General features: G+C 44.7%; 1 protein-coding gene across 1 annotated transcript; it reads right to left on the reverse strand.

The window, feature by feature from the left end:
• Window positions 1-609: 609 nt before the first annotated feature.
• ATIC (5-aminoimidazole-4-carboxamide ribonucleotide formyltransferase/IMP cyclohydrolase) lies at window positions 610-21,785 on the reverse strand. Its single transcript, XM_088523693.1, has 16 exons — window positions 21,721-21,785; window positions 21,002-21,128; window positions 20,192-20,268; window positions 19,084-19,150; window positions 16,890-16,978; window positions 14,810-14,961; window positions 14,536-14,692; window positions 14,223-14,348; window positions 13,958-14,065; window positions 12,643-12,728; window positions 11,365-11,454; window positions 9,993-10,121; window positions 9,058-9,150; window positions 2,608-2,790; window positions 1,315-1,470; window positions 610-820 (listed from the first exon to the last, which is right to left on the reverse strand). The coding sequence occupies exons 1-16, from the start codon at window positions 21,740-21,742 to the stop codon at window positions 701-703; spliced, it is 1,782 nt and encodes a 593-aa protein (XP_088379819.1). The 5' UTR covers window positions 21,743-21,785; the 3' UTR covers window positions 610-700.
• Between the last annotated feature and the right edge of the window lie 5,622 nt (window positions 21,786-27,407).

Genomic DNA, 27,407 nt, shown 5'->3' on the forward strand with positions numbered 1-27,407 from the left:
AGGCAAGATGTTTCCCAGATGCCTGTGTCTGAACTCTGCACTGAACTCTCTGGGTATGGGAACAAGCATGTCAAACTCGCAATGAGTCTTTTACCTTTGAGAAAGCAATTTGACCCTGCCTCTCACCCAAAGGCATGTGTCCCCAGCAGGCTTCAGAGCACTAAATCAGAGATTGCCTTGGACAAAGGACCCACTCCCCTCTCCTTGAGGAGGGAAAAGAATAATGGATTAGAAGCACCTGGATCAAGCTACCCCCGCTGGCGCTAAAAAGGGAAAAAAAGAAAAATAAAAACAAAGAAAGAGGGGGCTCGGTTCAGTTTACAACCCAGATTTTTATCAGTTAATTAAGAAGCTGGCCCCAAGCCAGGCTTTCATTTCATTCTGCAGGGCTCCTAATGAACTGCTAAAGTCAGGACTACATCATAAACATAAACCTTTCACCTGAGGAGACAAAATATTTGGATGACATAAGACAACAGACTCCATATAGCTACAGACTGTATGTTTATTTGTAAAACAGACTTATTTCTACATTAGCGGCCAACTTCTTGCACCTTCCTTCTCTGGTAGCAACAGGGAAGGATCTCATTTACAGATCATGCACAGACAGCAGGTGCTTCCCAATTTAACTGGTGATGCTCCAGTTACTTCTGCTGGTGAGACTGTGACTAGAGAGGGACCACAACAGCCCAGGGCAAACTCAATGATGAAACAGCCGCAGGTTGGTGTGAATGAGAGTTATCCCCAGCTCATTGCAAGCGTCGATCACCACCTCGTCAGCCGCCGAGCCGGATGGGGCAGCGATGAACTGCACTCCGCTCTGAACAGAGACCATGGTAAGTGGAAGGATTAGAGGATGAAAAAGCAAAATCCCCCGAAAAGCAGCTGGCAGCCCCAGTCTTCCACCAAATCCCACTACACTAAGTGCTGAACAAACAGAGGCCTCCATTGCCCAAAGCAATTCACAGGGGAGATCCTCACACAAGCAGTCAGCTCTCCCCACAGCTCAGCAGTGAGAGTAAAATGGTTCCTCTGGAAGCAGCAGGCCTTGTCTTGTTATTCTTAAGCAGCTTAATAAACTTCAATACTCTTTTCATCCCTAATCAACGAACTGAGCAATGGCTGGATAATTACTGCCCCTACGAGAGCAGTAACAACCAGAAACATCTCTCCCAAGACGTGCTGCTCTAGCCAGCGCTCTTAGTGCAGCGCAGAGCCGTTCCCCTGTAGCCTGCACAAGATTTAAACAAAAGCACAAGCTGCGCAGATGTTTCATGGAGGCACCCCCATATCCTGGCCCTGCCATGACCTCACCCGTTTAGCTCTGTCCACGTTATCCCTAAAAGGGAAGAAGGCGTCGGAGCTGAGGGAGACGGCGCTCAGCTTGGCGATCCACTGCTTCTTCTCCGCGTCGGCGAGCTGCGCGGGCACCTCCTCAAACATCGCCTGCCACTTGAGCAGCTCCTCATCCTGCCGGAACAGAGCGCCCGCTCAGCCCCACAGCTGAGCGTGGGGGACAGCGTCCCTTGGACGCCCACTCAGCGCTGTCCTCCCACAGCACCACTGCTGGCAACTGCATGCAAGGGATTTTAAAATCCCAGCTGATGGTGGGAGCACATTACTCCAGTCAGCTTTTTTTTCCTTCCATCCTTTTATCTCTGTTTTTTTCCACCTCACCCCTTGAGGATTTTTTTTTGCCTTTAATTACAAGATGCTCTGCTTGGCTGCCTGCAGTATGCTGCTCTCTAAATGCCAGCACACACACACACACGCCAATGGGATTTGGTAGATGACTTAACACATGACAAACAAGCAGCTTGGTTTATGATTCACCTTCTGAAACAGCCACAGCTCCAGCTCTGCTACTCTTAAACAAGCAGCTGCACTCACAGATGATTCGCTAAGCCCCCAGTTGAGTTCCTGACTTTTAATGCTTAAAAAGGGCATACGATTTTCTTGTCTCACTACTGCTTGTAACAGGGAGGTCAGAGGGATTCTCAGAATTCAAAATGCCACAAACAGCAGTGTACAAGGAAAGGAGGGCTGGGATGAGGAGGCATCAGAAGTTTAAACATTAACTCTGACATTAACCCTTCCTCAGTGCTAGGGAAACAGCCAGAAGAAGCCGTGCTGCATACAGAAGCGCAGAGCAGGTTCCAGCACGTGGGGTGGTGGTGCTTTCAGAGGCACCCAAGGAACAAACTCAAGGACTGAGGTGGGGGTAAAGGTGACAGACAACCTTTGTCCTAACAGGAATCATTATCTTCAAAAAGGCTGAGCGGTTCCAAAACCCTCATCAGACTAACTAACCAAGGCCTCTCTTGTCTCAAGTTCACTTACCAACTACAAGTCTCCTTAGTGAGGAGCCGGAATGGGAACAGCTCAGTATGGGTGGAGGATACAAAACGCTCATCTTACTGCAGAGGAAGCCCTCTGAATGATGTTGAAGTGAGCTATGAAAGGGTATGTTCTTTCTGGGGTTGAAAAAATGGCTGAAAGAGGGAAGACCCAGATATGGAGGCCTTGCCGGGTCCTAGCCTGCATGGTTGGAGTTCCAGCTTTGGCTGGCAGAAGCTGGACTCTTTCGGGAAGCTCCTCGGCCCTTACCTCCCCGATGGTCCCGGTGACGTACTGATCAATGGCGTTGGAGATCTCTGCCCTTTTCACACCCGCTTTGAACCTCATGGAGAGCACGCGCGGGTGGTGCCGGAGCCACCAGTGGTTTGCCTTGTCCCCAGCCAGACGCGTGCAGTGGATGCGGGACTGCTGGCCAGCTCCGATGCCTATGACCTGAAGCATGCACACAAAACACAGTCATGTCTTGCTGCGTGCAGATCATAATCAAAGCTGCATTCCAGCCAAGCAAGCAGGAAAGGCCTCCCACAAAGTAGCTGCTCCTCCCTGAAGCAGGGAGATTGCTCAGGTAATTCTGCAAGGGCAACTCTGGAAATACCTATATCCCTAAATCCTGTAGCTCTCTGCACTTGAATTCCATGGGTCTGCTGAGCCAACAGTCACGCTGAGGACACTACACCCTCTCATCATCCAAACAACATCTGGCCCCCAGCCATATTCCAGACTTTTTAAAATCTCAGAGATGGTAGCCTGCCTACCTGATCTTGGAAAAGGGACTTTGGATAGAGGATTCAAGCCTGAGTCTGGGCCACCCAAACAACATGATCTTTCCTGGTGGGCCTGGCATACACAGCCTGAACAGATCAGTGGTGATATCTGGTGGATTTTGGAGTAATTTGTCTGTCAAGGCTGATAAGTAGTAAATCTAATGCTCAATCAGGAAGGTTAGCCAGTAGGACCATCACATCACTTGAATTATCAAGGCCTTGCTCAGGAGCTGCCAACACACTTCCTATGCTGCCATCTGCCAGAATGTCTGGAATTTTGAAATTAGCTGCCTGCTAAGCCCAGGCCTTGTTAAATAAGGCTTGTGCTTGATGTAAGACAGACCTAGTGCTTCTGGGAGCAGGATCTGAAAGGTGATTTCTCCCCCCGCCCCAAGAAAGCTTCAATAATACTATCGCGTTTGCTCCACTTCCTTTTGCTTTTCTTTTCCAACCACTTTCTTTGGAGTCCAGTTATCATCAAGATGCGTTTAACCTCCACAAATTTTTCAGCTACGCTGCAGATTAAAGTATGTGCAGACTCTGGCTCCTGGTGGTCTGGTAACCCTGCAAGCCATTTGTCACAGCGTGAGGCACAATGCAAACAAGCCCTCACATTCCTGTCTGGGCAAACTCCATCTGTGAACAAAGACAACTCTCAGGTTCTTACACTGCTGGCAGATAAATGTGGCTGGGGACATGTTGGTTGCTGGACATTGGCAGTGCAAGAGAACTGGTGAGAGCTTCATCCTCCCCCTCAGGAATCAGGAAACCGTCACCATGTTGTGCTTGTCACACCTCAGTAAACCCAAGGCAGGACCCAAACCAAGCAACGCTGTGGTGTTTGTGGCATTCTCTGCATCTCTTCAGCCAAAACCAAACAACAGCTTGACATGTAACTACAGCTACTGCCTGCCACTAGCTGTGAGCAAGGCCAGGCCTCAACAGCCACACTGGCTACAGGGCACTGCCAGCGTCCCCACTGGTGCCTCTGGGGATGAAGGCCGCTCACCTCTCAGGTCCACTGTTCACTGCAGTGACAGTCTCAGCCTCATCTGTGTTAAGTGCTTGGAGAATCTCGGGTGCCTGCAAAAACTGACTCCATTTTTCCTCAGCATCACAAGGGAAGAAGTTTAGGCTATTGATCTACATCTTGCAAACATGGTCTGTCTGCTGCTACAACTGGCAAGTGCGAGCGACAGAGCTAGGGTCTCTTGAACTCCAAATTGCCCCTCCTCAGCCTTGTCTCTGCCATGACAGCGTGCCAGGCATGATCCCCAGGCACACAAATGGTAAATCTAGCCATCACAGCTATGAAACTTGGCCTGGTAACTTCTCTATGGCTTTCAGAGCTCATGGAGCCTGCTTTCCGAAGAGAGCTCCTGACTTTGCAAACCAGAGGTCTGTCAGGAAACAAAACTCTTTTCCATGATTTCCTCCGATGAAGCCACAGCTGAACTGTTCACCAGACCCTGCTCGCGTGGGGGTCTGCTCCAGGGACACTGCTGAGGCCAGCGGTTTTGGCCAATACCTCAGAGTTTCCAGCTCAGCTCGGCTGCAACAGATGGTAAAGCTATAAGTCAAAGACTGCCCTCAAATGAATGAATCATTGGTCTTCTCATTCATCAAGACACAGTGACTTCACCTCTTACCAGAACCATAAAACATGCTGCTAGACACTCTTGCCCCAAAAACCAAATGAAAAACTTGGGCTGCTCTCTGATACCATCTGCTCAGCTATAACCAAACAGCTATCAGTGTTTAATAAACCATAGGGGTAAGTATTAACATTACTGTAAGCACTATATAGACAAGTTTCTTGTGATTTGGTGACACCTTCTGTCTGACATTCACTCCTCATGTTTTATCTCTGCTCTCACATCTGCCCTGTTTAACCTTCAAACTTGCAGGGGACCCTGCATCTCAAGGGACCTTAGTGCCAACCAGGGAAGTGCACAGTGTCTCATCTAGGAAGCTTTTTCCTTTCCCTCTGGAGAGACCACAGCCCTCAGAAGAGCTTAATGTCAGAAAGTTGCCCCATACATCACATCATTAATTGTCACCCAGCTCTTGGAGGGGGCCTAGCAGGATGGATTAGGCTAAGGTAACTTTTACCTGAAGAAGCTGCTAGTGGAAAGTATTGAACAGATTGCTAATACCACAGCCAAAATACTGAAAGATCTTAATTTTCAAAGAAATATGACGTAATATGCCAGAAATGACTGTTTTCTGGGCAGAATGGTGTCTTATCTTCATGTAGCATGTTATGAGCTGTGGCTTTGCACTAATGAGACAGAACTGGCCAGTCTGCTGCAAGCCCTGGCCCTCAGCTGGCAAGGACAGTGGCAGTAGGAAGTTCTTCCAGGTAGTGCAGCCAGTGCCTCCACTTCCCCAAACACACACACACAGCATTCCTACAGGCATACATTAGAAATGAAGCTGTCCTACCTGCTAGCATCCAATCACCCTTCACAAAAACAGCATTTTTCCTTTTCTCTGAGCTGCCTGAAACACCATTTTGTGACCTGAATTTTGTCAGAAGGGTAACCTGAACTTTGCTTCATATTCAAAAATTCCAAAATGGCAAGAATTTTGTCCTTTGATTAGATATCATATGTCTACCTCTGTATGGTCTTCACTGGCATCCCCAAATCAGACAAGAGAAAAACACTGCTTCTCTGTGCCTCCTTCTGATGAGACCAGATTGCTCTAAAAGGCAGGTCATAACACGAGTCAGGGAGGAACATGCTGATAACACACTTTGTGGGAAAGAAAGGATTTAGAAAAGGGTTTTTTTTTTTTTTTTTTTTTTGGAGAAAATGCTTGTTTCTGTGAGACTGCTGGGGAAGATTTCTTCAGTCTAGACTGGATTTTCTGGTCCAAGGAGACAGACTTTCCTCAGAGTTCAAGAGGTTGAGCTTTTGCTTAATATAAGCTATAGACTTGTACCTGGGAACTATCTATACTGTTGTCTGTCTGAATGCATCTATTCCTTCCCCATTTTCCTCATTTTGTTTCTCACCACACCTCATCTCTTCCTTTCCCAAATGTTGCCTTGCTCCTACATCAAAACTCAGTTGAAATCTCAAAGTCCTCCACAAGGAAACAGCTCCCGCCATTTTCTGCCTGTGGCTACACAAAAAATAACTATGTGTCTTTCAGAGCTTAATCTACTGGGGATCAAAAAGTGCTTACGCAGAAACTATTAAGCCTCAAGTGACAGGAGGCAGTAACACAAGGTGGGTAGAAAATCAATTCATTAAAAAAGGCTTGTTGAGTGAAAATTGAGAACTTCTTGACCAAAACATTTCAGCTCACAGGAGAGATCAACATCCCCCCATTGCTGGAATACTGTGCGAAAGCACGGAGCGGATGGGATGGATAATGCCCAAAGGATCCTCGCAAAATGATCCAGACTGGCCTGGGTTTACTCAGATTTACTGTGACTAATAACTGAAAACAGAGCCTTGAATACTTTTGGAATTATAAAGACAAAAAAAAGCTCTTTGCAATTGGGAAGACAAATAATAGCAACAACTGACAAATGTCTACGGCATTAGAGGAAAACAGTAAGGTAATGCAAAGAAAAAAGAAAATCTCAAATTGTTAATTTTAATTTAAAGCACAATGGTAACCATTAAATGAAATTATAAATCAACCTGTTATATCATTTTGGCTTCCCTGTGCTGAAAAGCAGACAAAATAAGTGAAAGCGTTTATTGCAATTAGTGGCGGCTGGCTTCCTGCAAATTAAGTGTCACTTAAGTCCATAAATGCTTCCTCCCACTCCATCCTTTCCTACAATTTTGTAAATGCAGAGCAGCAGCCCTGCTGGAACAGCAGATCCACTCACAGTCCCAAGGAAACCAAGCTGTCAAAAAAGAAAACTTCTGAAAAACTTATACACAAAAGCTTTACTAAGGAATAGGGGTGGTATAAGGGTGAAATACCCCTTGGAAAACCAAATGCAATGGAATTGAAAGAATGCAGGATTTCCCAGGCTTGATCTGCAGAACCCAAACACATCACATGATAGAAGTAAGTTGGAAATCTCTTCCCCTGGCTGTTTCTAACCCGTATTGGTTCCGGTTTGCAGCCAGACGTCCCTGGATGCAGCTGTTTCTTATGCCTTGGTAGGCAGTACGACCAGTTAGGTCTTTACCACACCCCCAAGAAGAACCAGTATCTTGATGAGATGGTCGTACACCAGACCTTATTTCTTCTTCTGTTTCTACCGCAGAAGCACTGATCTTGATGCTTAACAGTCTCACGAGGCATTTCAGACATTTTAAAGCTAGAAAGGAGCTTCTGTCTGAGCTCCTGCATCATTACCTATAGCGTGCCAGACCTGACTATTTTTGGATAGTAATCAATCTCTTTAGAAAGAGATTAAGCTGTGGTTTAAAGTTCTCAGAACAGATTCATCACCTCCTCAAATAAGTGATTGCAGTGGTTGCTGACCTTAACTGTTCAAAAAAGATACTTCTTTCTCCGGGCAGTGTATGGACCTTTGATCCTGGCTTTTCTTGTCACATACACAACAAGCCAAGACAACACATACACACATTTATGTTCAGTCAAACTATATCCTTGTGAATAAACAAAATATTGCTGAAGCCTGGCTAGTTAGATCCCTAGCTAGCCACACTGCTTCTCACCCCTCCTGCCTTCTCCCTTGCATATGGAACATGCATTACCACACACATTCCAGAAGCAGCTGCAGCATCACATTAAGTCCAGACTTACAAAAAGCACTAGGGAAATTGCCATTACATTGACAGAAAAGGAGCAGCAAAATAGCGACAACTTTGTTCTGGGGCTACAATAATTGATGCTCTGTGGACCGAGAATCCCTTAAAAGCAAGAAGGTAAAAAAACAAAATGGAAGGGAAGAAAAGCCTGTTCTCCAGAGACGTGACAAGAACTATCAGCCAGAATTGCAGAGAATACCGCAAGGGCTGCAATGTTTGCAGGCTGTAACAACAATCTGATGCATGTAGATGAGTACGACTGCAAACAGAACAGCACTGCAGTTCATGCTCTCTGCCTGCACCTAGAAGGTAACTGCTTAAACCATTTTGCAGCTTTATGATGCACCAAAGCTCAAGATTATTTTTTTTTTTTAAAAAAAAAGTATGTTTCTTTTTCTTCTATAAAATTTTATTTTACAAAAAACAACTCAGCTCTATGGAAAAGTTGCCATGGAAAGCTGAGGACGAGCTAAACAGCATCACAAGAGTGAGCCATTGGGCAAAAATGTAGTTTTTAGTACAACTTTTGGATAACTGATTTAAATTGAACACTGTTATAATTTGGAAAGAAAGGATTTTTTAAATTCAATATTTATGTTTCACCTACACATTTGCTAAGGCCTTTGTAAATCCCAGTATCTATCATAAGCTCAAAATCAGAAAGAGCAGAAGACTTCTAATGTCACAAGGCAGGGGGAAGAAGGGGCAAATGAACACCCTCATCTTGCGTATTTAAAAAAAAACAAAAATGAAAACAATAAATCAAAACCTAAGAAGCATGTGGACAACCAAAATCTATCTTTGAAAACTACTGTGATGTCCTAAGGCTCTATACAGACTATAGCAAATGTACAAGTCCTCAAAATATATAATTAAGAATAGCCAAAAAGAAATGATTCAAGGCATAAGAATTTTCTGCAACTTCACCCTTTAAATGGCCAATCCTCCTCATCATAAAAACTAAAGAACAAAAGAGAGAACCATGGAGCCTGGGTTCTGAGGGAGCCTCTGAAGAGAAGCAGAGCTTCACCTACTGCTCTGCACAGCGCTGCCTATGGCAGTCTGTTCATAACTGCTTAAGAGTTTCCTGCACGCTAAGCGATTTTCACCGTGGTGCCTGGCAGGAGCCCACTGAGAGCAGCTTGGCTGTGCGCGCCCGACTCTCCAGAGGTGCCCGATCCAGTTACCTGCCCATCCTTGGCGTAGCAGACGGAGTTGGACTGGGTGTATTTGACAGCGATGCTGGCAACGGTCAGGTCTCGGACAGCAGCTTCGGGCAGCTGAAACGACACAAGCCCTTGTCAACAGCCCGCTCGGACAGGCGGCACCCACGGCTGTTTGCAACTGGCTAATGACCTGCAACCTCCAGAACCACCAGAAGTACCGCACCACAGCCGGGGAAGAACAAGACAGCTAAAGATACCCCACTTTGTTCAACTGCTAACAAATTCTGTTTAGATTTTAAAAAATTATACATGATTGGTTGAGGAGCTCATGTCATCAGCTAGACAGGACTCAGATTCTACATTATGTATTAAGTGTATTCCATTACTAATCTGTAAAAATGGTTTTCATTACCTCAATGTCTGAACTTACTTCTGAGCCCAAGACTAATAACATGCTCATTAACATCTGCTTTTTAAATGAAAACAAGGCTCAGGATGAAAAAATAACTGATAACTTTCTGATGATGTGAGCTCTACAGAGGGAGCAACATCAGTGAGGCCACAGTTTATACAGTACATTGTAAACCAAGGGGCGAATTAAACAATGAGTCAGAGTGAGATCACATTAGATCCTTAGCACATGGCTTTCTAACCAGAAGAAATTAAACAAGGTAGCATCCTATTTATATGGCATACAAATATTTTGGTAGTCAGAGATAAAGGAAAAAGTCCAGCTTATCTTATTTATGCAAAGAATCAGAACAAAGGCAAACTACCCACTTTTGCCCAAGTATATTTGGTCCAGAATTCATTACACTAGTTAGCCAAAAGCTAATTTTAGCTCATTAAAACCTTTCAAAAGCTCTTAAAATAGAACAGTGCTAACACCCTTGATGAAAGCATACCAACTCACTCCACCAAGCTTTACGCTCATTTATCAGTCTTTTGACACTCACATTTTTATTTTTTGTAACGATATTCTTGAACAATGACCGGTCAATGACTGCATTGTTCCTCTTCTGCATGAGATGCAATCCATAGAGAGTTCGAATTTCATTGTCATCTGGCTCATAAGCAGGATCCATCTAAAAGCCAACAGAGAGGCCAATAATAAATCTCTTCAAAGCCAACATTCAATAATAGCTTAGGTTAAAAAAACATTATAAGGAATCCAAAAGAAGGGAATTGATAAGAAGAAACCACGCCAGACTATCAAAAGTAATTAGAAGTAACTGGAGTAGCCAGTTCTTACCAGCATGAAGTGGCATTTACAGGCTGGTGAGAGGTAATGTACTTTGGAGGCTTATATACTAGTGTCTACCTTGTGAGACACACACACAGTCCTACAGTGTTCCACAGAAAGGTAGAAAGCTTCTGAGCTGCTTCACGTGTGCCTCAAGATTCAATTCCTACCCCCTCTGACTTAAAGGCAAACAGTGAATATGATTATTTCCAGAGATGTATTCTCTTGGGGCTCATCTCCACACAAGCATGCAACACAATGTATGTCAACATAAGGAACAAATTTAAAGGGAAATTGTTAAACTAACCTAGGTCTGCATATGCATGGGTTTATTTATAATTATTGTAGCCCCAGTTCATTAAGACACAAAGTAAGCCAGATCAAATTAAGGCTACTAATTCTAAATAGGAGCACACATCCACTTTATGTGGTTTACCTGATCTATTGAAGTTCACTCAGATCAACTTTCCTTAGCAACCCTGTGCAGACAAGCCCTGAAGCTAAAGGCTTAACCAATACAACCTCACCCTTGAAAGCTAATTGAATTCAGGAGGTAATCAGCTGCCAAGATTGTCTGCAATTTCATTCCTGCTTGCCTGAAGCACCTGAGCCATCTTCTACAGCTCCCTTGGTAGTAACATTGCAATTGCAACCTCAGCTAAGCCTTAGATTTTCTTTCTGTAATGGAATAGTCAAGTTCTTTGCTCATTTGTCTCCCAGAGTCAGGCTGTTTGGCTGCTCTGACAACACTGTGTAATATTAGCCATGTTCACCCAATCCGGATGATTCTGAAGTCCCAAAAAGCAGTAGGGGAAGTAAGAAGACAACCAAACACTCATTCAACGACACCACCTTAATACCCCTGGACAAGCATCACGGTTACCGTATGGAAAGGTGTGCCATCCCTGGGTCGAAATTGGGCCTGTCCTGCTGTCTTCACCACTAACTTGACAGATCATCCTACAAACACTTCTGTGCTCTGTGGAGGAGTCTGGAGCACACCCAAAGCTAACTGGATATTAACATCTGTGGAAAGCAGGTATGCGTAGAGCAGCAGAGGGTTACAGTGGAGCGGGAACACAAACCTGAAGGACACAGTAACTACCATTCTTCTTTTTTGCAAGGATTTTGAGAGCTTCTTCCTCATAGCCAGGAGCTACCACACCGTCAGATACCTGCAACACACAGAGATCTCAGCTTCTACAGAAAGAGCAAAAGAGATATCCTGAAAACTCCACCTGCCATGCCCAGAAAGGCACTAAAAGCCCACTTCTCAGGGCTACATATACACCATACAGTACCCATGGCACTAGCATAGTGTTGGTTCCAAACCTTGGAACAGCAAAAAGGTCCTAGTAGGAGTTACTAAAAAAAGCCTCACCAATACTTTAAACACAATAGAACTAATAAGTAATCTCTCTCCAGGACAGGATTGCTGGTAAATCACATACCCACTTCTCCACCCAACAGTAAACATGCCTTTAAACACACACACAAAACTTTATTTTTTTTAACAATGACTTGCCTGATGATATGAAGCATCTGCAAGGGAAATGCTTTAACAGCATTAAAACAAAGAAAAACAATTTACATTTAGAGCCATAAAGGGGTATTTTCCTCTCATGTTCTTATCTCTAGCTTAAAAAGTAAGAGCATACCCTACCTTATCTTCACAAACCAGTCACATGTGACCTTCCATTTGTTTTGCAAAAAGGACTTTAACATACAAGAAATAGTCCTTTGCATTTGCTTTCCTCCTCTCAGGTAGGTGAAGAACTAATAGGATGAGTATGTTTGGTAAAGCATTAAGTCCCTGTTTAACTCTGCATTCCATCTAGTGACTTGCGCAGTGTGGTCAGCTAGAGAGTTAAAGCCGAAGGTAAAAGAGTAAAAAGAGTGTAAAATGCCTGAGGCTCCAAATAACTGGTATTGAGTGGCAGGCAGCAACCTACACCTGCATTCCTGCAGGCAGGAGGCCAACGAGCGGGTTGGTGGGTCCTCTACTGCTCCCTTAGAGCTGTTCAATCAGACGCTAGTGACAGCGTAATCAGGGCTTATTTCGTGAGGCCTCATCAAGGACGCTGGTTTGCAGTCATTCTCAGAGAGCAGCATTTGAGCGCTGCTCTTCCCAAGGCTCTGCCATGCAGCCAGGTTTCAAATGGTGTAAGGAGAAACTTCTCAGAAGTGGGGTGTAAATTTTGCACCCTAGATACTGAACTATACAAATAGACCAAGAAATAGTTTGAAATAAAATGGATCACAAGCCCCCAGTTGTTTGAACCAAATGACCAGCGTAAGCAAATGGCTTCATCCAGTGTTATTCTCCCTTTTGTACCAGAATGATTTGTTGCTCTTTGACTAACCTCTCTGGAAATAATTTTAGCAGTAGCCAAATCGCAGATATCAGACAGAGCAATGAAGTCACCAAAAGACGACATCCGATCAGCACCTGCAAAATCGTATTTTCTGGTAACTTATTCAGCTACAGCATAATACAAAAAGCTCTTTGCTCCTACAATCCATTTTTTCCACAAAAGTTGGTAATTTAACCCCAAAGCAGAAAAATAGACCATATAAAAAGAACAAGAATGAAAAATCCTACCTCAAACACATGCACCTTTAAATATTCCCATAGCTCAGATATTCTTCCTTCTTCACTGCATTTGTCAAAGCTCTAACTGTAACCACTACCTCCGTTAACGCTAGCAGCTCTGCTGTAGCCATGATAGCAAGAGGACATAGGAGAGGAAAGGTTTGCACAGAAAGATAGTTTAGTTGGGAGACAGTTGGAAAATAGGCACTTATTCAAATGCATATACCCCATCAGGCTTTTTCTGCAAGAAAGCAGACCCAAAAATGTAGCTAAGAGCAATTAATAATACATGTAATCTGTATGTAATGACACAATGAAGCATTAACAGCATTCAGCCTGTCACTTGATGCTTTCCAACTCAACATCAGTTCTTCAGTCAATGCCATTTTAAAGCTTTGTTTTTCTACTGATCATGCCATGGTTTTCTGTGGCCAGTGATCAAAGGTGACCCCTAAAGTAGTGAAAACAGGAACCCATGCCAGTATACCTTACCAAGCAATTTGTTTTGTTTTCCATAATCTGTCTTGATTCTCCTCAATTGTCATGGACAATGAGAGAACTTGACAAGTATTTCAGCTAGACAGAGGGAGAAATTGCTGTTTACTTATTTTAAAACTTTTTTTTTTGTGAGCTCTCAACTACAAAAGCATTAAAAAAAATCCTCCACAAAACAAAGAGCAGAAACAATTTTGCTCAAACAAATACTCCCTACCACTCCATCTGCGGCTGAATACTATGTGCTACCAGCACAGCTGTTTGGTTGCTCACAGATCCTTCAGCCAAATTTCCCACAAATATTTTTGTTTCATTAATAAAAAGCACTTTATAGGACTTCCATATATATCACAGAAAGAACATATTCTAAAATAATTTTAGCCTCTTTGGAACCATATTCAAGTTCAACTCATTTTGAGAGCAATTTTTGATTTGTTCATTTAGCCTAATAATCAGATCCTTATGGAGAAAGGCCTAAAAGGGAGGAGTACGGTGCAAAGAGAAGCGCCTGCCAAGTGCCATGCATGTTGTCCAGAGTTGAGCACTAGCTCAGTTCTTCAGACAAGCTAGTTTATCCTTGGGCCTCTCACCTCTGCTGCGTGCATAGGCACATGCTAAGGGTGTTAGGGTCTTCTGGAAATCGTGCACCATGCAGACTTGGGCCTCCTCCTCACTGAGTGGTATTCCAACAGCAGCACCTAGTGGGAAATACAAGTAGGGCACTCAGAGCAGAAGCTTTTTCTGGTCCCAACTGCTGGAACTTCTCCCACATCATCACGGTAGAGGGATGCAGACAGAACAGTGGCAGGGCCTGCCCAGAGTCTATTCAAAGAGAAAGGCAAGGAGCCATCCTACCTGCAGGGCTGACATGTTTGAAGGAGGCTGCAGCAGGAATGCCTAGGGCCTGCTTGAGTTCCTTCACCAGCTGCCAGGCATTAAGGGCATCACACAGGTTGATAAACCCTGGAGAGCCATTCACCACTGCAGACAGGGCACAGAGAGACACATTAAAGCATGCAGACCCTTGTCCCTGGAGACCAAGTGAGAGAGACTTCTCCCATCAAGAACCAAAGTCACTATAAACCTGTTGTTTTGAGAAACACAGTTCCTTAGTAACTATTTTGGAAGTATCAGCATCTTTTGAGGAATGCACAGGCTTGGGACTCACCTGTCAGAGGAAGTTTTGGCCTCAGTGTGTAGAGCTGTGCAGGACTCTGGTGGGGGTTCATGCCGTACCTCAGGGGCAGCTGGGACACCCCCTTGCTATACTCCTTCCTGAAGTAGTCAGAGATGGCTGCATCATACTGAGCAGTGTGGGTGAAAGCCTGGGGGCAGAATGGGCAAGACTCATGAATTACGATAGATTGGCATTTAACAGAAACGAATAAGTGAAAGACAGATGAGCCTGGCCTAGCGCTTCAGCGTGAGCAAATGTGAGCTACCTTCAGTGCAAGCTGACGTCTGGTTTCCATGGAGGTGTCTCTGTCCTTTAATGCCTTCATCTCATTAGCCACCGAAGAGTAGTCTGCAGGGTCACACACGACTGTCACGCGAGCATGGTTCTTGGCAGCTGCCCGCAGCAAGGCGACTCCTCCTGGAAGAGAAGAGCATGGAGGCGTGAAGCACTTCCCTTCTGGGCACAGCATGGCCAAAACTCATGTCTGAGGCCAGGAAAGGGCATGCACTAATCAAACATTTGTGCCAGATGAATGTGCACAGCTCCCCCCGATCTGCAAACAGAAAGCACTACAGTGCTCCTGAAAACATACATGGCAAAGTCAATCAGTTGACTCAACCCACTGGTGAATCTGGTTGGCATTAACTCATTAATTGCCCTTTGCAGAAAGGGACAGAGCTGCAGAAAAAGCTGTGATGACAGTTTGGCAAGAGAGCCTTCAAGCAGCACAGGCATATCCTGGAGAGGACAGCTGTGTACAGACATTGCTTAAGCACCATTCTCTGCGACGCTGGACACTGTGTAGATGTACTGCTACAGTGCTGAGCAAACGAGGTTCTCTAATCTCTCTGCAAATATTAACAAATCATGCTCTAGTAATCTGTGTAAGACAAAATGCCATGCTTTCCCCTTAAATTCAACTCAACTCAGCTAATAAAACACTAAAGATCATGCAAGATACTAGGCTGCTGCAAAGGAAAGTGGAGGCTGGCACTGCTACATGCAGAATGAGTACTACTCCATAAAACATTTATTAGAGAGCTCTGCTGGGCATCATTTGGACTGAACGACTACAAGAAAATTCAATCCCCATTCAGCCTTGTGGCACAAAACTGTGCCTGCACTGTTCGCAAGCTGCCAGGCAGAGATGCAGCAGTGCAGGAAAGGCAAGGCCTTTTGGGGCTAATAACCAGCAAGGGGAGCAGAACGGCTGATGAGATTACTCTCCCACACAAGCAGACCAGCCTCTGTCCTCATAATTGTTTCCTGCAGTGCAATTTTCAGTGATCCTCAGAACATTTTCTGTGGTTCAGCTTCTCTCCAGAGCTCCTGGTTTATTTTTTATTAGGCTGCCACAGGCTGCAAAAGAGGTTTAATCAGCGTTCCATCTACCCGTTCTAGCACGGCCTTCTGCACATCAGGATCTTTCCTTTGGGCAGTGAAGGACTTCCCCAGCCCAGCAGCATGACTTACCAGCCCATTACAGCCATTTACTATTGCCATTTGAATTTTAGCTCTGCTTAAAATTAATGAGATTTACCCAGATATGCTGTCTTTCCCCCCTGTAGCCCTCAAGCTCTCTGGCCAATTTGGATAGAATTTCACTGAAAGCAGAAAGAAATGTAGAGAACATATAAAAGAGGTGTCCCTTCTTCCTGTCCTCCCAGAGGAGGCAGATTGCAGCATAAGCTGCAGCTCTACCACTCTACTAGCTCCTCACTACCAGCTTCACAGTTTCAGAGTGAGAATGTCTGTCAAGAATTAGTTTCCTAGTCGCAAGCAGGTCAGTTCTGCATTCAGTTCTCTTCTAACAGCTGACAGATTAATCCTAAATCATGTTCCGCTTCCTTTGTGAGCAATACCACTGTTATATGTTACAACCTGGCTCAACTCTCATTCATTCTTATCTGGCAATTCACATGGGCACGATGCACATGTTGAGGAGCAGCACTGCTCCTGTAAAATACATGCTCAGAGATCATCCTGCAACCACTGCTAGGAGCGACAGACCCACATGAGCTAAGTGGCCAACTCACGTGAAGGGAGACACTTCAATGAAACCCCCAAATCACTGCACACATCATGATATGTTAAATTGTAGCACCAGGTTTTCTTTCTTCATCTTCTGGCCACACCGCTGGAATGGTTTAATTCCTGGGACCACAGCTTGATAAGGGAGCAGAGCAAGACAGCATCCTAAGGAATTGTTATTCCAATCCCTGATCTCCAACATCACAGCAGACAAACCAAGGGATATGATGATCAAGGGTATGCAAGAGCTTCAGACAAAGAGGAAAGGCAGAGGCATCAAGTCTGCGGAGAAAATGTTTTTCCATTTGACTTACCAATATCAATCTTTTCCACTGCCTCTTCTACAGTTACATCTGGAGAGGATACCGTCTTCACAAAGGGGTAGAGGTTACATACTACAACTCTGAAAATTGTGGGGAAAAACTAGGTTATTCATGAAGGAAAAAAAAAAAAAAAAAGGCCAAACTTTACTTGATACATGCAAGTTTTTTTTTTTTTTCGTTGTTTTGTTTTTTCTCTTCGTTCACCAACTGGCATGAAAGACAGCACCCAGATCCACTGCAAATTTAGAACATAAGAGCATCATCAATCAGTTTAATTTTCCAGTTTTTTTTTAAGTGACCTACATGCCACCTTCCGTGGTTTTAAAATACAAACAGCGTATGAAATCCCAGAGGTATGAAGTGCATAATCTAGATCACATAAAACTCCAGTGGCTCATTAAAGCAGAGGGAGGGCTGACTTTTCCCTCTCCAGGTAAGACTGGATCTTACATTAGTTAGTTTCTTAAGGTGATCACATCGTTTTTCTCCCAATTTATTATACTGAAGCAGCAGGAGTCTACTTCAGGAAGCATGAAAGGATAACTACTTCTGTTGCAGCTTATGTATGTGCTCAGCACCCTGTATAGTACAACATATGGCACAGTGACAGATCATACCTGTTTCGACATTCCCATACAATGTTTTTAATCTAACAGAATGAATTTGCTTTCTTGTTCTGAATGTATGAAGGTATTAATCCCTGGTACATGCCAAGTAGTGGCAGTGCATACATCTTGGTCCAACTCTAATATTCCTTCATTTCCATGCTGCATGATGAATTTGAGGGGTGATCAGCTTTCGGCATGGATTTCAGAACCCTGTAATTCTCTAAACTTGCTTAGATGTCTGTCATTTGGGTCCTGTCCTATTTCTAACACCTTGCTCCCCATTACTACGCTTTCTCATTCATGCTTCTGACCTGTTGCAAATTGCCAGGACTCTGTGTACTTTATCATTGCTAATGGTTTTATCTATGGAAACCAATCAATAAGATTGGGAAACCAATCAGATAATCAATATAAAGATTTGCTGCCTTGATTTGCTACCTTGAAAATGCAATTTTAATTCAGCTATGCAAATACCCTCCTGTTGAGCATCAGCTCTTTTTGCTTTTATGTAAGATTACCAAAATCCAAATTATTGCTCTGGATAAGAGAGCACTGTAGGTAAATCATCGATACAAAAATGTCACTCCTCCTGCAGTTCAGTAGAGCCTGCTGATATGCAACATACTCTGAAAAGCCACCATTGCTGAGCGATCTGTGAAGATTCTTGTGGTTTTAAATGTCAGGTTTTCAAATTCAGCCAGGAAATCCATCCATGCTATGCATATCAGCTTTTTAAGTTCCTTTCCAAAATTAAAATGGATTCTGGCCCAATCACCATAGTCAAACTATATCTCCCAATTTGGCTAAAACTACAATTTACTATGCTCAAATTCAGCTGTGCATTTCTGAATCAGGAGCTACCCATTAAGACAGAATTTAGTTATTCACAGTCACTAGCTAGAAATTAAACCCAACTACTTAAACATAGTCCCAAACTGCCACAGGAAAATATTCTAACAAAAATCAGTATATTAACAAAAACAGTAAGAAGAATTTGGTATGTGTTAGTGTCTGAGCTGCATTACTTTTCTGTTTCCAATTCCAGCTTGCTTGCTCTTATGACGACTCTCAAATTCAGTTTTCCTATTATTCAATTGCACAAACAAAACATGTTACTGACCTGTTTTTCATGTCTAAAGTCATTGATTTATGTGCTGAAACTCAGATGAGATTAGGTAGATCTCAAAGGGTATATTTACCAAGCAAGCATTTCCAAATCAGGAATTGTCATCTGATCAAACACCCAGAGCCAAGCTGAGAGGAGATGCACCAGCTTCATAAGTGCTGAATTGAATTTTGTGAAGTTAAATTCCCAACTGAAAGAAATTAAAACTCTTGCTTCCTGTTGAAACCATGGTGCAACTTTTTCCTTTTTTTGTTTGTTTGTTGTGACTTGTTTCAAGCTATGAAGATTAATCTGTAGAACATGCCTTTGAAAACACAGTACCTCCCAACAAGTGAACAAGTAAACTCTAGTTTGCACATCTCACAAGTAAATGGGAACAGTAGGGATTGTGTTCGCCAGTCTCCACTATCCATCTCTGATGGATGAATTGCATCACGGCCCCCACACTTACCTTACAAGGCTGAAATCCTGTTTGTCCATATCAGCATTATCTTCTGGAATATTGCGAGCCAAGATGCCTAGTTACAGAAACATTACGTTATTTAATTTTTTTTTTTTAAATACAGCATTTTTCTTCAGACTGCTTCTTCTCAGAGTTTCTACCAAAAACATTCTGATTCTTTTCAGACAACAGTCTTCAATTGCTATTCCCCTCCCTTATTCCATCTTACTGTCTTTCTGGCTGTTCAAATTTCACATGAATAATTTATTTTTTCCCCTCAGTGCTAAATCCTAAAGGATTCCAAGTCCTGAACAGACAACCTCAAAAACTGTACTTTATAAGCATTCAGTTGTTAACCTTTAAATGCTGAACTGTCATTTTGGAGTTCACAGAAAGAGCCACCTGCCACTTATAAATGAGCAATACACAGAGCCCCTGGATCGACCTGAGAAGGAGAGGCTGTGCCTCTAACTGAGCAGTGTAGGAAATTGCAAAGAGACTGGCTGGCACAGAGTAAGCAAGAGCACAGTCTAGGGTTGAAGGTTTTCAGGAGAGACACAGTTTCCAGCCCTCTTGGGTATGTAATTGCAAGACGGGTAACTGGCTTAATTCAAGGCATCTCAAGCACAGAAACTGGACGTGAAACAGCAGATAGGATAACGGCTGACTGACAAGTTATCAGACTTCTTCGTTGCTGAGGAGGAGCAGAGAAGCTTGGTGAATGCAGGAATCACCCTTTAAAGGCTCTGCTGTCATGTTCCCTGTGCTGTGTGCCAGATTGCTCTGCAGGTCAAACACAGTGGCACTCTGCCGGACAGAACGGCTCTGAAACGGGCTGTGTCAGGAACGTGCAATGGCACGTCCTGCAAACCCTGTTACCTGCCACTCCAGCGAGGAAAAGCTCTGCTGCCTGCAGGGAAGTCAGCACAGCAGTAGAGAAAGCCAAGCGCGCATGCTGCACACTTCTGCTCCCGCATTACCAACAGAGGCAATCTGTTTTCACTAGTCATTTTTTTCCATCCAGCCTTTAAAAAGACATCCGTTAACCCCTTCTTCCCACTCCCAATGCATGTGGATTTGCGTTTTAGATTGACAGCATCTAATAGTACAAACCTACCCGCATGGACTGCAGGATGAAGGGTTTTCACACGTCCACCCAGCATCTCAGGGAACCCGGTCAGGTCTGACACATCTCTGTGCAGTGAGAAAACACTTCAGTGTGGCAATGGATACCTCATACTGACTTATCTCGAAGCTGAATGTCCGTAATTCCCATCATGGCAGTAAATTAAATTTACTGGCAATGTTGGTTATACTGGAAGGAGACTTAAACCCTAGAAGTTTTGAAGGGAAACAATTAAAATTAACAAATCTATTTTGGTTGGTTTGGGGTGGGGAGGAAGGTTTCCATCAGTGACAGGAGAAGGCATGGGATATGCATGATTCCTGCAAATTTCAATATCTTCTAAGAAGATACACCACAAAGTATATTACTGAACTAAAAGAAAATACTCTATGCTGGCTGAGAGACTATGATGTGTTGTTCTTAGGAAAGGCTGAGAAGTAGTTCTCAGAAGTGTCCCATGTCCAGATAGATGGATCTGACCATTTTTTGTTACGGTCTGCATCTGACTACGCAGCAGACAACATCTGCAGCACGATGATCCTCGCAGCTCTATTGGCCACCACACATCTTCCTGTGCTAGAACAGCCTCTGGCCTTGGCCAACCTACCTCTGGCCAAGAAGAAGGGTCCTGAAACCTGCCTTGGGTGGGTTGTTTTTTGGAAAGGATATGCGTGTGTATTTTGCTTTCCGGTGTAATTTTTTGTTGCCACCAGCTTTCAATCATTTTCGCTTGCAAATGGAGAAAGTGATTTAGCAACCTAGTACAGATTTGGAGGGTGGCGTGCAAGCCAGAGCCCTTACCTGACGGTCAGGCCAGCATCTCTCAGGGACTTGGCTGTTCCCCCCGAGGCGATCAAACCCAGGCCAAGGGAGCTGAGCGCCCTCGCAAACTCCACCAGGCCGGTCTTGTCGGAGACGCTAAATAAAGCTGTCGGGAAGGGGAGAGAACACGCGCTTCGGAATTAGGAGAAAGGGAAGATTACGAGACTGGAGACTGTGTCATTTTATATAGAAAGATAAAAAGCTGGAGGAAGGAGCTCATGCTCTAAAAACATGACCACTTAATTCTTTTATTTCTGCACCTCAGGATTTGGAAAAGTTTCTTGCAGCTGTTTTAATTTATTGTACCACAGAAAAGTCGAAGTATGGGGAAAAAAAAAAGGGAAGAAAAAAAAATATATATATTAACAAGTAACCAGAGTTTAACTACGGCAGAGGGAAGTGCTTCCCCTGCAGCACAGGAACTACCGGGTTAAAAATCCGTGCGCAAGGCGTGGAATCATATCTCGGCACGGCAGCGGCGGGCGTTGAGCGGGGCTGGAAGCCACATTTCACTGCAGGGCCCCCAGGCGCCATGCGCGGCTGCCCCCTGCCCCGCTCCCTTCTTCCCGCAGCCCCGCGCGGCCATTTCGCCCCGCGCCGCCACGTGCCGCCCCGCGCGCCCCCTCCCCCCCCCCCCGCCACGCGCCGCGGGCGGTTTAACGGCCGCCGCGGGCGGTTTAACGGCCGCCGCGCGTTACCGAGCTGCTGCCGGGCGGCCATGGCGCCGTCGGTGGGGCGGGAGGGCGGCGGAAAAGAGCGAGCAGTGGCGGCCCGGCGGGATTTGGGCGCCTGCAGCACCACGTGGGGCGGGCCGGGGGCGGGGGGAACCGCCACCGCCCGCCGGGCTGTGCCGGGCCGGGCCGGGCCGGGTCAGGGGTACAGCGTGTAACGCCCGTGTGCGGATGGGCGTGCAAGAGAAGGCCCTCGGGAGGGGTGCCCGCCGTGGGGGGCACACACGAGGTGGGACGGTCCCCTCTGTGCCCTCGCTGGCAGTACCCCCCGCACCAGGTGTCTGCGGAGGGGACAGGGGGCCAAGCATGTTTGGTAGCTTAAGACCGAGATGGAGGTTTTTCTGAGGGGGCTCTTGGCTGACAGGAAGCCCAAGCAGCTACGCAGGTGAGAAATGGGGTGGGGGAGAGGTGATATCTCACTCTGGTAAACGATAGGGCAATAAGAGCAATTTTTATTTTTTTTTTTTTCACCCAGAAATGCTCACTGCATTTTCATCTGCGGAAAGTCCCATCGCAGAGCCTGCAATCTACCGGGGAACAGGCAGCAAAGACAAAGCACTTGTTTACCAAGTCTGAGGTGAAAAATTAAGCTGGTAAATAGTTAAACGATGCTTTCCTGTATTTATTTTTTATTTTTCACTGTAAGGGAAGGTAACAGCTTTTGTCCCCTTCAGGCCTCCAAATTTCCTGGACCTCCCTGCAAATGCATTTTTCTTTCTTTTTTTCTTTTCTTTTTTTTTTTTTTATTCCAGCTTGTGGTTGACTGAAGGGACTGGCAGAACACTTTGTTTCTAACATCGCTTTCTAAAACCTCCACAGTGCCCCTTTACAGTGATAAAACGGTGATAAAGTGCAGTAGTGGGACTGTGGCAACAACTGCCATTTGCTGCCAGGTAGCGAGATACGCAGTTAATTTACAACACAAGCCCTGACTGTCGTCCTGCCAGCATTTGCGCAGCGCATAAGGGTCGCAGGCATCGCTTGGCCCCCATTGCATCATTTTGTGAATGTGCACTTCCAGATGAGGAGGGAAAGCTCTCTTAAATGTGTGCCGTGGGTGGATAGCTTTGGTAGCGTTTATTACGTTATTATGAAGCTCCCCACTTCAGTGGCACGCAGTAAGTGCCATCGTTCCTAAAGGCTTACATTACCTGGCAAAATGGCAAGCGTTTTGCTGTGGAGAGACTGGAAGAGGGGTAAAAGCTCTGCTTGACTATCAGTGGAGGAAAAAAAAGCCAGTTTTCAGTGCATAAATATATCACTTCCGAATTAGAGTTTACGATTAGGTGTTTTTCCTCTATCCAGAACAAAGCAGCCTGGGATGTATGAAAGTGCACAGTGTCTGCACAGATGTTTTCACCATGAGGCCCATACTGACACCTGGACTTGGTTTGTTGTAGGTGATGGTGGGCCTGTTCAAGCAGTTTCAGATTGCCTTTCCTCTGGCCACATTTCAAACCATGTTGGAAGGATGGTAAAGGAGAAGCATCTGTCCTCTGGGACGCCTCTGAGATGTAGCACAGCATCTCAGTGAGCTATGCAGAGACATGGGACACCTAGCAGGTATGGCCTGTTCTTGGTCCCTGCTGCTCGGCAGGGATGGGTTCCCTACTGAATAAATGCTGCCTTGCTGCTCTTTTCTTCTCAATCACATGGAGACAAAGTCAAACCACACATCTTTAAACCACTCATTTTATCTTTGTCTTGGAGCAGAAGCAGGACATGGGTGTTTTTTTCCGGTGGTGTCTGCCAGCTGAGAGGCACAAGTGTCCCAACCAGCTGAGATCTGTGCTTCGAGAGGATGTGGAATGGACGTAGCTGAGGGTTTAGCTGTTTGGATGAGTCTGGTGTCCACAATGGCCCTGAGGTGCCTCACATGCTGCTCTTCTGTTTTCATTGCCCACATAGCTTCTCAGGGTGCACCCGGAGCTGCTGGAGCAGGCAGGCTGCATTGAACTCTCTGCCTGCATTATAAAAGAACAAATAATTGATGGTTTCTAGATCTTACAGACAGAAAGCTGAAAGGTGCAAAGCAAGTCCATCTGGAAGGCCCAGGCACCTGCCTGTGTTGATTTGTGAGTCTCTGGACTTGGGTAGTATTGTCTGTGTAAGAAAGAGTCAAGCAAGAAATACTAAACACACTAAATAAACTCAGTATATGTATTACTCTTAGTAGCAGTTGGTGACAAGGAGTAATAAATTTCTGTTCCAAAGTGCAGCTAGGGCCAAATGAAAATATACTGTTAAGTGGTACATGAACACCATCATTATGAAAATACATACCTTGGAGAGAATAAAAGTTGAACAAAGAGTACAGATCTGTACGGTGGAGGTGGGTTTTTGGGATGATTAATGCATGTGAAAATGAAAAATTTGACAGAGTTCTGCATATTTATCCAGTGTCAGAGAGCACTTTTGTATTCTAGCAGTGTGTGTGAGAAGCTAAGGAATGCAACGTATGCTGTTTGAAAAGCAGGGTGTTTTGTGATAGTGTGGAGACTGCGTGTGAGCAGGTGGCTGTGCTAGCCTGTGAACAAGAGGACAGAGCTGATACTGCTCTCAGGCAAATAGTCAGAGGGAGGTTATCGGCGTAAATAGTGGCGTTTGCTTTCTTTGCTTGGCCAGTGGTTTGTTGTCCCTTGGTGGGTGAGGTGGGGTTTCTGTTTGCTCAGGAGCTTGAGTGGCAGGAAAGCAGTTTGTGCTCACCCCAAATCTTCCCTTGAACTGAGAAGAGGCACTCCAGCTGGGTTTTAGTTGGGTATATGGGTTTGGATGAGACAGATCTGTCCTGCTTTGGGGATGGCAAACAGCCTGTTTTCCCAAGGGTTTAATTTGGCTTTGTAGAACTTAACTGATTTTTGTGATGAGCCCATGTTTAGAGGCTGTTGGAATAGGCTGTGCTCTTGCACATGTCCCATCATTTATTCAAAGGAAATTAGGCCTCACAGGAGCTTTTCCTAGTGTTTTAATCCATGCAGAAGCTCTTGAGTCAAAAATGCAGTAACATCATATGGGAAATCATGGAGATGAGTAAATACTGGAATTACACATGCTAGATAAAGATTATTTCTAAATAATACTAAGGCCTCCATTCAAGCAAATAAAAATCAGGCTTAATTAGCAATGTACTCTGCTGCATTAATAAACAGAAGTAAAAGGTGGATGAAGCCTAATCATAAAACAAAAGCTGTAGTGTTTCAGGTTTTGCTGCTATCAGGAAGATAGGCCAGATTCTCTTCTCTTGAGACTGCAGGATGTAATAGCAATGCTTTTAGCTTGGCTGACTTCTTATTATAAGTCTGTTCTCTGTTGTTGTTTCTTTTCCAGGCAGCACACAAAGAGGAGCGTAGAGGGAGCGGGTTAATTTGGCCATGCATTAATTTGTTAGGGTAGGAGGACGACGAGCTAATACTGCAGCTGCTTGGGGGCCTGCAGCAGGGTGGGCTGGTGGGCTGAGCCAGACATGGACTAGGAAACACCTACCAGAAATACAGAAAACTCAAGTGCAAACCCTGTTCAGTCCAATTTGGGGCAACTCTGGCTCAAGATACCAATCGGCATCTGTGGTGAATGTTATGACAGTGTCTGATACAAATCTCCCCCATCCCAGTGTGTGAGTCTTATTGCTCTTGAAGCTGTTTTGGGGAAGCATAATATTGTGGGAATATATAATATGGGAGTATTTTCCTTCAGGATCCTGTTTGTCAGGCATTAGATGTCATTTTTTTCCCAATTATCTCATGATACAAGACCTCAGTCTTGCAAGCGCTTACATATGCCCGTACACCAAGTGTCACAGGATTACGTGCAGCAAAGCTGAGTACTTGTGAAAGGGCTTGCTCAGGCAAGGCTCAAAATGACCTGTCTCAAATACTTCCAAAGAGTAGAGTCTGGAGTTGAATACAGTACAGGGTGTTTCTCAGTGGTTAGTGCTATATCCAGTCTTCTGGCTTTAAGGATTCATGGCAAGCTGCAGGGTGAAGCCTTTTTAGTGTATTCTTTAAGAAGAAGAGCTGCTAAGCATTGCCCTGATGAACCTTGTTCAAAGCCTGCAGCATGTGGCTCAGGCCACTTGCCATCAGTTACAAAATCTCTGGAGTAACTTCAGTAGCTGGGCTGATGAAAAGGCTAGACAGAAATACGCCACAGTAACCAGAGAGACTCAGGAGCTCTGATGCAGTTTGAGTTTCCTTTTCAATCCTTATCAGCTCGAAGCAGGTTTTGCTTTACTGTTTTCCTTGGAGGTCCCATTTAAATCACTTACCCTGGGTTGCAACGCTGTCAGTTGACTCTCCTCGTAATTCCATGGTCAGGGTTCCATAAAGCTGCAGAGATGATGACTGGGTTGTTAACTGTTCAGGTGGTTATTCAGAAACACCAATGAGCTTTGCACATACAATTCGACCTGCGTTTTGGAGGTGACATCCTCAGTTCAAGCACTGCCATAAGTGGTCAGGTTTTCATTTCCAATGCTTTTCCTGCAAAAGAAACAATTTTCTGGTAATAGAATAAATATTGCAGGTTTTGGCTTGAGATACTCTCATGATGCTCTGGATTATGAATGAGACCCAAAGTTGCATAAACTGAACAACAATTTATTTTCTGAATGTTCTCATTCCTTTCCTCGTGGAGGCTTGTTCCTGTCTAAACATGGAAAGAATAATAAGAATAATAAAAGGTGAGAAAAGAGCAAAGCAGTATCTCAAAGAAAGGTTATGTGGCAGGACCAGGCTGTTTTGGACCCGGCCCTCAGCGCAGCTCAGCTGAACAAGATGGAGGTGGTGATGGGGTCTGCTGGTGATGTGTGAGGTACAGATGCAGGGAGAAGGCATGATGCTCAACATGCAGCTCTCTGTGTAATTGAAAACGTGACTTTTTCAGCTAAAAAAAAAAAAAAAAGTATCCAGTTTTGCATTTCTTTCCATGTCTCCTCAAGCTATTCATTTCAGAGAAAGAATTTCCATTAAAAAGTAAAGGGTGGGAATGGTCTCTCTCTCTTTTTTTTTTTTTTAGTTGCAAAGAAACTGCATTATCCTCAACTAATACCAAACTGCTTTACCTTTTCTCTTAATATAACCATTTCAATTACTGACCCTTTCCCAGTGGAGCTCGTTTTACAGTCCTCTCCCCGCCGTCCCAGCTCTCTAGACGACTGCATTGGATTAACTTTTCCCCTTGGATGAGGTTTCTGCGAGGCTGCGGCTGTGCGGGGATGCAGGCCGAGGGCTCCCGCTAGAGTGCGCTAGGACGGTTCAAATAGACACGGCGCGGCTGGCATCAGAGGGGAAGCATCTAAGATGCCTGTATAGGAAATGGCACCTTCGTTCTTTAAAAGAAAAGATCTGGCTTGTTTACCTTCTTTTAGCTTTTCCTGGGCAAAAGGAGGGCTATAGTTTTTCTGTGTATGGAGCTGGCATGTGCTGCAAGTCTAGCAACAGTGAGAGACTGCACTGAGGTATGAGCAGAGTTAAGTGCTGAAAGAATTTAGCTTATTAGTCTGTATGGCAGGGGTGGGTGGAAATCTGTAGAGCCCTTTGGTGTATCTTGTCAGCAAGGGAGGAGTTGTCCCAGGGACCATTAAGGTCCTCCTGGTGTCCTTGTGGTGTTCAGAGCCACCTCTAAAAAGGTTGCCCATCATCACGCAAGAATTTTCT

The sequence above is a fragment of the Tinamus guttatus genome, unplaced genomic scaffold (genome assembly GCF_059628265.1).
Source record: "Tinamus guttatus ecotype Peru unplaced genomic scaffold, ASM5962826v1 Tinamus_guttatus_pri_ptg000197l, whole genome shotgun sequence".
NCBI classification, from domain to species: Eukaryota; Metazoa; Chordata; class Aves; order Tinamiformes; family Tinamidae; genus Tinamus; species Tinamus guttatus.